The 12,094-nt window shown below is 37.3% G+C and overlaps 1 protein-coding gene across 3 annotated transcripts in view; it reads left to right on the plus strand.

Annotated features, from left to right (window-relative positions):
- PPP4R2 (protein phosphatase 4 regulatory subunit 2) overlaps positions 1-5,613 on the plus strand; it is a 50,765-nt gene extending 45,152 nt beyond the window's left edge. For 2 of the 3 annotated variants that reach the window (XM_043442558.1, XM_043442560.1), the window contains exons 5-9: positions 1,266-1,303; positions 2,189-2,263; positions 2,500-2,637; positions 3,313-3,602; positions 3,858-5,613. In XM_043442558.1, the coding sequence (XP_043298493.1) occupies positions 1,266-1,303; positions 2,189-2,263; positions 2,500-2,637; positions 3,313-3,602; positions 3,858-4,174 (858 nt within the window). In that variant the 3' untranslated portion in view covers positions 4,175-5,613. Of the gene's footprint in view, positions 1-1,265; positions 1,304-1,444; positions 2,012-2,110; positions 2,264-2,499; positions 2,638-3,312; positions 3,603-3,857 lie in introns of those variants that run through there. The other variant, XM_043442561.1, reaches the window with a different exon arrangement.
- The last annotated feature ends 6,481 nt before the right edge of the window (positions 5,614-12,094 follow it).

A 12,094-nucleotide genomic window follows, 5' to 3' on the forward strand; every position in this document is an offset into this window, starting at 1 on the left:
AACATATTAATAGTTCTGAGAAGTTCTATAATGGATATCTTAAAGATAGAGGGTTTTGCAAACTTATCTACAGAATTCGTTTCTTTAGTTCTAGAATTCAGAGGTACACAACTTGGAAAAATCACTAATACAAAGCATTTACGTTAGGTATTGAGAAGGATTATGTCACATTTAAGAATATGTGAAGAGTTAGGTTTTTGGTGGGTGAGGAGATGTTAGAGGGCAGAGCATTCTGAACAAAGGCAATAATCTGAGAGACAACTACATCAAAGTGTTTGAGGGAATGAAAAGCAAGAGATTGGCTTGTGTGGAGTGAAGAAATGAATGAAGGAGCTACATGTGAACTGAGATTGTGGACCATTGATTTTGCTAACTATAGGAATAGTGATTGATCCTAAAATACAGTCTAGTATACATTTTAAGGTTCTTTTCAAATCTGTTTATTTTACCCTTGGAGCAGGAATCCAAAATCATTACCTAGTGATTTTAAGTAGATCTTAGGGTCTAACTGGATTAATGTGTTTGTTGAGCTCTGAGGGCAGGAAACTGAGATGGTTCTTCAGTACTTACCAGTTCAGAGACTTCAGTACTTAAATCTTGGCAGTCTTTGGATGGAGAGGCGGTGTCAGAGTGTCATAACTGTGAGGCTGTGGGCCAGTCATGTATCCAAGTCTCCGTTTCCCCATCTGTAAAAGGTGGACCATAGTAAGTCTGTGAGGAGGATTAAATTATAAAGCACTTACTTCGACTCAGCAAACTTTCACTGAATATTAAATTATTGGTAAAGTTATGATTATCAGGAAGGTTATAAAAAGGTTTGTGTCTCTGTCCCTGAGGTGTATTATGCTACACATCAAGCTTTTGAGTGGGTACTGCTTTACAGGGAAATTTATTATTATAAGGCCTAAATACTTCAAGCTCTAAATATCTTGGTGTGATTCTATCTAAAATAAGAGAACATGGTTCTGTTCTGTTACATACAATACATAAAATACATAATGTCAAAAGCAAAACAATGTCCAAAGCAACTGGGAAAAAGAGGAGACTGCGGAAACAGACAGCTCAGTAAGTTATTAGAGTTTGGTCTATTGCTACTGTTCTAGTTTTTGCTTTTTTATTGAAGGTTTTGTTTTTAGCCATTTCTTTTATTAGTAAAAAATGTAATACATGGAAACTTGATACCGGGGTGATTTTGGGAAATTAAAAACAGGTAAACTTTATGTTGTACATTTCCTCATATTAATCAGTAAATTTTGTTATTGCAGAATGTGATGGTTGTTAGCTGTGTTTATCCTTCCTCAGAGTAAGTATAGCTGCTTTTCTTTTTTCCTGGTATATTATAATCTGTTCTTTCATTTTTAATATATGTCTTAAAAATATGTTGTAATTATTTTATATATAATTAAGCATGGTAACATTGTAAATACTTAATGAAACTACCAACCAGTTCCCAGAGTAGAATATTACCAATAAATGTTACCTGTATGTTTTCCCAGTGAAAAGATTTGTGTTAAATAGATTGATGATTTACTGCAATCTTAACATTGTTGGATTTATGTACTATCTTGATGACATTGCTCTTCATGATGGACTATTATTTCCGATTGTCACGAGTTACATAGTAAATTTAGGTAGCAGTGTAGGGCACATTGCTTGGTACCACTGGTATTTTATTAGGAGTGGATGTCCTGGGATTATGGAAAGTTTAGCGCAGTGTCCATGGCTTCCACTGAATGTCAGTAATGTCCCCGCTACGTCCACCAAAAAATGTATTTATTCATTGCTAAATGTGTTCGCTAAGGATATGGAGTGAGGGATTGTAGGAAAATATTGCCCCCTGTTGAGAAGCATTGGTTTAATGGTTAAAATACCTGATTTCATAGAACGATTATGGTGAATTTGTTTCAGAACTCTTGAAGAATATATTTGTGTATTGTTAAGTGAGATACTAAGATAATTTCATGGTTATTTCTATGAGAAGTCTTTTGTTTGATTCTGTGACATTGAAGTCTTTTTTTTTTTTTTTTTAATTTTTTTATTAGTTGGAGGCTAATTACTTCACAACATTTCAGTGGGTTTTGTCATACATTGATATGAATCAGCCATAGATTTACAAGATCTTTTAGACCCTTGATTCTTATCAAAGTTAACTGAACTATCCATAAAAAAATTTTTTTCCCTCTCATAGGAAGAACAATTCCAATAGTTTAAATCGAATGAATGGTGTTATGTTTCCTGGAAATTCACCAAGTTACACTGAGAGGTGAGATTATTGATTTTTTCTTATTCAAAGAGCTGCAGTTTCTTAATTTTGAATAGGAAACTCAGTGTACTTTTTAAAAATTGGGAATTTTATGGCAGGTATGGGATGATATACCAAAAAGAATTAATTTGGTGACCTTGGTTCTGAAAGTATTTCTGTGATGTGTGCATATAAACCTTGGGAGGGTTGACTTTTTTACAAAAATGGAAAAATGATGTTCATTTCTCTTACCGTAGGTCTAATATAAATGGGCCTGGAACACCCAGGCCACTTAATCGACCAAAAGTTCCTTTGTCAGTTCCAATGACAACAAACGGCTTGCCTGAGAGCACAGACAGCAAAGAGTCAAAGCAAAATGAAGACAAAAATCACAGGTTTGTATGTGATTTTTTTTTGAAAACACATGTTTTCCCAAAAAAGTTACATTTATTGATGGTTTTTCAGCACTCCTTATTTATGATTTACAGTTTACTGTTGTTTTGAGGAGGAGAAAATATTTTAATGCACTTAAAAAGGGCATTAGCATATGCTGACAATGGGCAGAGAAAAGACTTTTAATTGCTTGTTTGGGAAGATTCTATTTGTAATAGGGTGTTAAGAAAATGATCATGATAAATTTTTTTCTTTTAGAAAATTACTTGAAGGAGAAGATACTTGTAAATGAGTTCAAATTCTGTGAATCATTTCTCTTTGTAGATCATAAAAGGAAATCTTTTTATTGATATCCCATCTTTTTCTTACCACATTAAGGGAAAGATGTGAGTGAGAGGAATTAAGAGTATGTCTCAAGGGGGAACTTGTAGTTTTATTTTAAGAGGACATTTAACTCGCTGAAGCATTGAACACAAAAGTCATGTAATTTATTGAGTAGTCCTAGTGGGAAATGTTTAACATTTTAGGTGTCTTGGGAATTATTCTCTTTGTTTTTCTTTGCCCAGATGTTATAATTTAACTTGCACAGTGAAAGTTATATATTATTAGAACTGAAAAATAGAATGTACAAGATGAAGGAACAGTTTTATTAATGACACTTTTAAAAATATTTACAGTGACTCTTCAACATCTGAATCAGAAGGTTCCTCGGTGAGCCCTATAAAAAATAAACATCCAGATGAAGATACTGTGGAGGCGGAAGGGCATGAGGTAAAAAGACTCAGGTTCGACAAAGAAAGTGAAGTCAGAGAGATGGCCAGTCAGACATCTTCCAGTGAAATTTCTTCAGTTATGGTAGAAGAAACAGAAGCTCCATCTTCATCTCAGAATAAAGACAAAGAAAGTAGTTGTACCAGGCAGCACTGTACAGAAGAGGATGAAGAAGAGGATGAAGAGGAAGAAGAAGGTATTTAGAGACCATCTGTAAAAGGGTGGAGTAAGGAGATCCTCAAATACTTGTACTTCATTTTTGCGTGAAAGAATTTAACATAATGGAACTCCTTATAATGCTGATGTTGGGTTTTTTCTCCCACCTGTATGTAGTTGCTGCTGAGTTTCAGGGGATATGATTTGAACTGTAGAATATCAGAATTCATGAAACTTAACTGTGGAGGTGTTTTGAAAATCAAATTTAACTACAACAACATTTGCTTATTTTTAGAGTCTTTTATGACATCAAGAGAAATGATCGCAGAAAGAAAAAATCAAGAAAAAGAATCTGATGATGCCTTAACTGTGAATGAAGAGACTTCTGAGGAAAATAATCAAATGGAAGAATCTGATCTGACTCAAGTTGAGAGAGGTTTACATTCTGAAGGTAGTGAAAATGCAGGCCCTGTAAGTAGTGGTTCTGATTGCCATGAAACAGAAGAGTTAGTAGGATCTAATTCCAGTAAAACTGGAGAGATTCTCTCAGAATCACCCATGGAGAATGATGAAGCCACAGAAGTCACAGATGAACCAATGGAACAAGACTAACTATTTAGAAATATTTAGATGCAGTATTTTACATACAGTTCTGGTTTTACACTGTACAAAACGTTTATGTAATAAAGTGGACCTTTAGTTTTACAAGAGAAGCAGGTTGTAAAATAAAATACTTTATGGGATAAATCCTGAAAGAGTTATTCATGTAAGAACTGTGAATATCAGCTCCTCTGGGTCCTGCTTACCGCTGACTTTTTTTCGGTCTGGTCAAATCAGTGGTTTGTGTATAGATTTTTTTTTTTTTTTTTTTTTTAGGGTTAAAAATTTTAAACTGGAAAATAATTATAATTTTGAAAACTTTCTTGGAGATTATCCTTTAGTTTATTACATATGCAAGAAAGCTTTTGTCTTGTCTTTCTGACAGCTCTAGTAGTTTTCATATTTTGGTCATAGTTTCAGCATTTTAACATGTGAACTATAGGGTTTCATGCTGGTTTCCAGATTTTATTGTTTGACTATGTACAATGGAACTTTAAGTCATATATACATATATATATTATTCTAAGGGGGAAATGTTATATTTTTCTGTTTCTATAAGAGATGAATACAGTGGATACTTTTTCTATTGGTAATGATTGAGTTCACCTCTTTCAGAAGACAGTTTCTTTTCTTCTGAGTAATTCAGATAAAATCTGGCCCCTGTGAAACCCTGGAAATCTTAAGTCTGTTGAAATACCAGGTTAAACACATTCCAAGAGATCTGTTCAAACTAAATTCTTTTGTATACTTCTGAGGTGCCTGAGAAAAAGACTTCATTATTTATGAGAAAATGTGCTTTATCTTGGAAATTGTGTTCAAACATTAGCTTACTATTTTGTAGAATGAATGCTTATAAAGCTGACATGAGACCATCTCAGAAGAACCAGGCTGGTTCCTTTACTTTTTGCTTGTTTTTCTGAACATTGTGAATAGTACACATTTCTTTCTAAATTATTCTAGAGTATACAAATGTCAATGGTATGAAACACCACTGTACTGGAAAAATTAATATATTACTTTAGTAATGTACCGGAGCTAAATGACTGAAGCTTTAGGGGTGCATAGAAGCCACCGTAATTTGTATGACATTTTGAAGTGAATTAAATATTTTTGAACATGCTTCTTCGACAGCCAGTGTTATATTTTTCAGATCAACACAAAGCACAATGGTTACTCTAAACTCAATATTTTCAAATTCACACATTTAAAAGTCATGCGCAAGCTGCAATTTCCCTGTCTAAATTACTGGCTGCCAAATTTATACCTGTTTCTTCAGCTGTACCTTTTGATATTTAGAATTTTTAAATTTCTGTAAAGTAGATTTTGTAGAATGTAATGTGTTCACTGCCTTTGTGAAGCGGTATATAATTGTATAATTTCTGTGTGTAAACTGAATGCTTGGGCTTTCAATACAGTATTCATATAAAGCAATAAATATTAATGTTATGAAATACTCGAGTACATTTTTATCAAAATATACAAGAATCCCTTTTTTAATTTCAGATACCTGAAGTACACAGATGAACTTATAAAACCGATGCAAACATTTTCTCACACTGTATCATATGCTCTGGGGTGACTTGGGCAGCCACCACAAGTTTTGCATTTTGACTACTTCAATTGCTATGACTAAAAATACCAAAATGAGTTGGCTCTGTTTATGTCTGTAGGGTATTATACTACTGACTGACTTGACTGTCAGATTCACAGCAGCTAGATGGTATATTTGTGAAATATGTCTCATAGTTGAAATAAAAACTGAGTATTGATTTATTTACTGTATCCAAGAGAGAAGAAAAATCACACATTGTAAATTTTTTTAAGAACTTTGCAAAAATGTTAAAACAAATTTTAAATGTGACATTCATTTGTAGTGACCTTTATTTTGTTAAGGGATATTTTGCCAATGAGAATAGATTTTAAACATTTTAAGTTTAGAAATTTTGAAATTTTCTTTAGAATATTTATGAAATCATTGTCAATAAACCTATTCTTTAAGATCCTGTGACCTTTTGATATTTTTTATTTTAATTGTGCCATGGACCACTTGTAAACTGAATTACTTCTGTTGGATATAAGTTGAAGATTTAACATCATGACTTTGAGGTCTGTGGTTTTATTTGTATACTTGCAGTTGCTATTTTTGCAAGGGCAAATGTATTTCTTTATTAAATAAAGTACAATAATGGTGAATGTACCAAAATGCCATCACTCAACTCTATGAGAGATCTGCATTTTAATCTATAGTGTAATAGTTTTAATATTTATTAGATATTCTTATGTTGATCATAGATCAAACTTGTTGCTGTTTATACAGATAATTGTAGAATGCTCATGGATTATTTTCTTTAGGATAGATGGGATACTTCTGTAGTTAAACTGGGAAGCCTTGTTCAGCTGGTTACTGATGTCTGGTGGGAAGTAAACTTCCTCATGTATGCATAGATGCACTTACATAGACTTTGCTTCATGAAAATGTCAGTTCTGATAGTAACTGATTCAGATGTGTACTTTTAAAAGGCTAATTTTAGGAACATTTTCTTAACACACATCAGCAAAGTCATATTAAAAGATCTAAATGAAGAAATAAGACCTCTGATTAAAAATATTTTTTCTGTTTGTCTTGAGCAGATTGTTTACCTGTTAGATTCTAGACTCTGAACCCAGCATGTAAAATAATTTGAAATGCTGATGAGAGAATATATATGTAATGTTTTTAGCACTTTCCTTTTAAAAAAATAAAAGCATCCTAGAACATTTTTAAAAATTAAATCTTTGGTTCTGAAAATATTGGCGAACAGAAATGAGCAATGGGAAGTGTCCTATTTTAAGTGTTGATTATTAGATAAATTTAATCCACTTAGGGTTTATTGTAACTAGGCCTTTGAAAAGTGTGGATGGAGCATTAGAATTGCCTATCAGAGCTATAAAAACCCTCTGCCTTGGAAAGGCATCCCAGAAATTCTGGGTAAGAAGTTGTGGCCTGTTAAAACATGGAGGTTCAGAGTATTTTGTTTTGCTGGTGTAGATAGGCATGTACTTGTGCATTTTTGCATTTGTAAAATCAGCAATTTTTCAGATAATGTAATGTGGCCGGTGACGCCAAGGCAGAAGTCCACAGGGAGGGTTTCCTCGCTAGGAAAAAGGGCTTTGTTCTTTGCCTGCTTCCTTTGCCTTTTGCCCTTTTCTCTTCCCTGCCCTGAGCTCGTCCTCCTACAATGCAATTCAGACCTAGGTCTTGAAGGGAACAGCCTTCGTCTCCTGTGAGGAGGCCAGCATGAAGGTGAAAAATAACACACGAGGCTTGGCTGAGCAGGAATCAAGTGTCCTAGTTAATAAAGCCCCAGAGTTTGGGAACTACATCTTGGTGTAGTAAGCGATGAGTCTGCCAAGTAGCACCTCACAAGCCTTGGTTACAAACTCGTGTGATCACTGCTGCTGCTGCTGCGAAGCCACTCAGTCGTGTCCGACTCTGTGCGACCCCATAGACGGCAGCCCACCAGGCTCCCCCATCCCTGGGATTCTCCAGGCAAGAACACTGGAGTGGGTTGCCATTGCCTTCTCCAATGCATGAAAGTGAAACATGAAAGTAAAGTCGCTCAATCATGTCTGACTCTTAGCGACCCCATGGACTGCAGTCTACCAGGCTCCTCTGTCCATGGGATTTTCCAGGCAAGTTAAACACCTGAAATTACACTTTGCTGATGTGATCTTCGAGTGAATTCTTGAGGTATCTGTTATTGAAATGTCCGACATTTTTATGGAGACTTTTTTTACAGCAGCGCATGACTTTCTGAGTCCCCTGCTCCTCTCCTCCACTCTCCAAATTTTGAACAAAGCAGGCTTTGGATGTTCTGTGAAACCCGTGTCATTCAGATGCTTTCTGAAGTATTTTGATGATGTTTTTATTTCAGCCATTGACCAGATGTTGATGTCAAAAAGATCTAAAAGTAGGTCCTTAAATATTGCTCTATCTGCCTTCGTAGGAAGGTCTGAAGCAAATGGCACTTATCAAAGGGTGATCATTTTCATGAATTTATTTGAATTTTAAACTGGAATCTTTCCTAGCATCTCTTGTGGAATTAAAAAAGGAGACATAGAGGGCATTTTTCAAGTCATTTCCCCTTTCCAGACTTAGAATGTGAAATAAATGATAATTTAGCATAGCCCTTTCAAAGCATCCGTTATGCATTGGATGATTTAGATTTGCTTTTCCTGACCCTCCCAACCTGGAAGTAGGTACTCTTATCATCCCAGTGCAGAATTTTTTTAAAACGTTGACTCAGAGAGGTTAATTAATCTCTGTAAGACACACAGTTAAATATCAAAAGGGGTTCTTGGAGGGAGGTCAGTTTTCCCTTTCCTCAGCCTTATGTCAGGGCAACTGATAACATCTACTTGAAAGTTTAAAACCTTTTCCTATCCCCTCTCTCCTCACTTCTTCCAAATCCATCAAACCAACCCCTTTACAATATTATTGAAGGTCAGATTTACCACTGAGGGTGTTATTATCTAAGAAGTTAATGGAGTAGGAATAGCCGTCTTGTGACAAGAGTGGCCAAGTTCCCTTTCTTCCTTTCAACTACTCCATCAGTCTTGTGTGGATATTCTATTATGGAAGAAATTTTCCAGGAGGCTGTAATTTACAAGAGTACCAGATTTTTTTTGATTTTTGCTTATAATTGTTGCTTTCTAGTTTTTCACTCAACCCTGGTAAAAGAACTTAGAAGAATATTTGAGTAAATATGGTACTTTTTAAATTAAGTTCCTATTAACTGGATGAAGTTCTGAAGTTTGTTATTTAATGTCACTTTTATTATTATTAGCGTTGCTTCCCAAGCCTGCTCCCCCGACGGTGTATTAACCACTGAGACAAGCAGATCTTGGAATGAAGAGAGTCCCGGGGTTCAGCCCGGTCCCTACCATCTCTTAAATCCATTGTTTAACACGGAGCAAAGCACAGCCTCAGGCTGCCCTCTCGTGGTCATATGCTTAGTTGCAAGAGGTAATGGTAATTCTTAAAAATTGAAAAAAAACGAAAAAAAAAAAAAAAAGGTCGTGCATATGTTTTTAGTCAGCAATAAGTTTTGAGATGTGACAGTCCTGTCAAAACAAAACAATTCAACAAACTTCAAAGTAACCACAACAGAAGACATGCAGACACATATGGAGACTTGGCGACTGCGGCTTGCAGCAAAATGTGCCAAAACAATTTTGAAGGACAACGTGTAAGATCTGAAAGGGGAGTGAGGTAAGGCGCACTCAGGTGTGTGAGAGCTAGGACAAGGACCCAAAAGAACACTCGCTGAGAAACAGAGGCAGAGCATCAGTGGAAAAGCAAAGCAGAATTTCCATTTCCAGTTTTCTGTGCTACAAGCCGAGCTTGCTGCCTAGTTTTTAAGAATATAAGTTCTCTGCTTCCTTTATTGATTCAACTATCAAGGCACGAACAAGACAGTGCCCCTGGCTTCATGAAGCTTACATTTTTGGGAGGGAGGGACACAAAATAAACACATAAGGAAGTAAAAACAACAAGATGATTTCAGAAAGCAAGTCCTTTGAAGGAAATAAAACCACATGGTCAGATGGAGACAGAAATTGAGAGTGATGAAAAGAAATAGGGAAGAGAGAGAAGGACAGAAAAGGTATTAAAGAGGGAATTCCCTGGCAATCCAGTGGTTAAGATTCCATGCTTGCAAGGCAGGAAGCACAGGTTAGATCTCTGGTTGGGGGACTAAGATCAACTAAGATCTCACAAACTGTGGGGGTATGATAGGGGGAAAAAAAACACAGTAAAACAAATGGTGGAATTCTGGGGCGCAAAGAAAAGTGAGCCAGGACGATGTCTAGATTTTCGACTTGACTTAAGCAACTGCCATCCACTGAATGAGGGGAGTCCAGGAGGGGCCTCCTGGGTAGTCAGGCCTGGAAGACGGTGAGATTTCCCTGAGCCCTGGAGCAGAGTGTGGGGTATAGCAGTGAGACCCAAACTCTGGGCCGTGGATTCACTTATACAGATACACATAGCTGTTAATTTTCAGATCCTTTGCCCAGATAGGTTATTCCAGAGCATTGAAGAAAGTTTCTTAGGCTACACATACATCCTTGGTGATCATCTCTTTTGCTCAGAGTATGTGTGCATGCCAATCCTAATCTCCTAATTCTTGCTTTCCCCTACCCTCAAACTGTTGGCCTTTGTGGAGTCACAATTGTGTGTTCTAACTCTGAACCTTTCACGCTTTAGCAAATGAGTGAATGTGTATCAATTTTTAGATGTCACCCATAACTGATATCACAGGCTATATGTTTTTTCCAGTGTGACTTCCATAATTGGTATGATCATCCATAAGTCCACGCATTTCCAGAAATGGCCTGATTTCATTATTTTCTATGACTATATCATATTCTGTTGTAACTCTATACACTGTTTTATAGACCTTTAGTTGCCTCCTGGACTCCTGCCTATTAAAAGGGAGCTGCAGTGTATGAAGGCATGCAACTGCCTTTTCTAATTGGTGGTTATCTTAGAGACCGGAAAATGCTTGCAGATCAGGCTGTTGCTCTAATTCAGTTTTCTCAGGAACTCCCATACTGCTTTCATCATGGCTGGTAACAACTGATCTTCCCAAAGCAGAAAAGGGGCGGAACTGTGGGCCGTAAGTATGTCTTCTAACACTGCGAGCCTTTTTCAGTTTAAGAATTAAGTCAGTGTGCACTGATTTTTAGATGTCACCAAACTGATATCAATGGCTAATTGCTGTTCCCTGTCTCACTTCCCGTGCTTAGAATGATCATCGCCAGATGACTGGTTATTGCGACACTGACTTGATTTCGTTCTTTTCTAGGGTGAGTCCTATTACTCTTAGCTCTGCACAACATCCTCTTGTACCACTTTTGGTCCTTGGATGTTTGTTTCCTGCCTCTGGCTATTATAATGGGGCTGTTGTGAAGCTGGGGGTACCAGTGTCTTTTCGAATTGGTGGTTTTCATTGCACCAGGCCCCTGAGTGGGAATGTGGATCACGTGCTTGCTCCATGTCAGTTTTATTAGGGACTCCCATAGTGTTGGCCTTCGTGGCTTGTGGCTCGTAACACATGATCTTCCCCAAAGAGGCCAAGGGGCGTTCCTTTGGCTTCATGAGAACTCTGGCCCTTTCACAGGTTCAAACATTTGCCGGTGGCCCTTCTCCTGTGCTGAGGCAATACTGGGTTGCAGTTGTCATTTGCAGCCCTCGAATTATTAAATTGTTTGCTCTTAAAAAAGAAAGTCAAAGGATAATGTGTGCGTTATGTGTATCTTTTGAAGTTGATTTGCTAAAGGTCCTCCCCGTTTAGAGTTCTTTCTCCAGTGCCTGCCCCCAGGCAGTTTCTGCTAGGCAGGTGTCATTTACAGCCCCGCTTGCCTTTTGAATAGAAAGGGCCCCTGAGCACAGGCAGGGATGTTGTAGTTACCACAATTGCCCACAAGGCGGAGACACTGCTCCTTGACCTCCCGGGTTGCTTGGCAAGCAGACCCTTGAGAACCTTGTGTTCCTTGCATATTGATTCCAGAAGACTATGCCAGAAGAAAGACCACAGGGCGTTTCTCTCAGCTCCTCTTTCCTCTAAGAATTCACCCCCATCGCTGCCAATAACTACTGTGCAGGTGTTGCTGTCCTTGGAAAAAGTGGTGCCTCTGCGAACAAGGCGGCTGTCCCAGGAGACTTGGAGACCAGGTGACATTTCTGAACTTTTGTGGGATGGAAGTTTAGTGGTTTGGGGGTACCCACGGCTTGGTTGAGGTGTAGGGTGACCCGCCTGGATCTGAATTTCGTGATCTCTTCCAAGGTGTGGGACATCAGGTATAAACAGGCTGGTTTTGCAGGCATGTTCGTCGCTGTCCTGAGTTCCAGAGAATAGCAAGGAGAGATAAGAAAGCCTTCTTATGTGAACA

This window comes from Cervus canadensis, chromosome 22 (genome assembly GCF_019320065.1).
Source record: "Cervus canadensis isolate Bull #8, Minnesota chromosome 22, ASM1932006v1, whole genome shotgun sequence".
Taxonomy (NCBI): domain Eukaryota; kingdom Metazoa; phylum Chordata; class Mammalia; order Artiodactyla; family Cervidae; genus Cervus; species Cervus canadensis.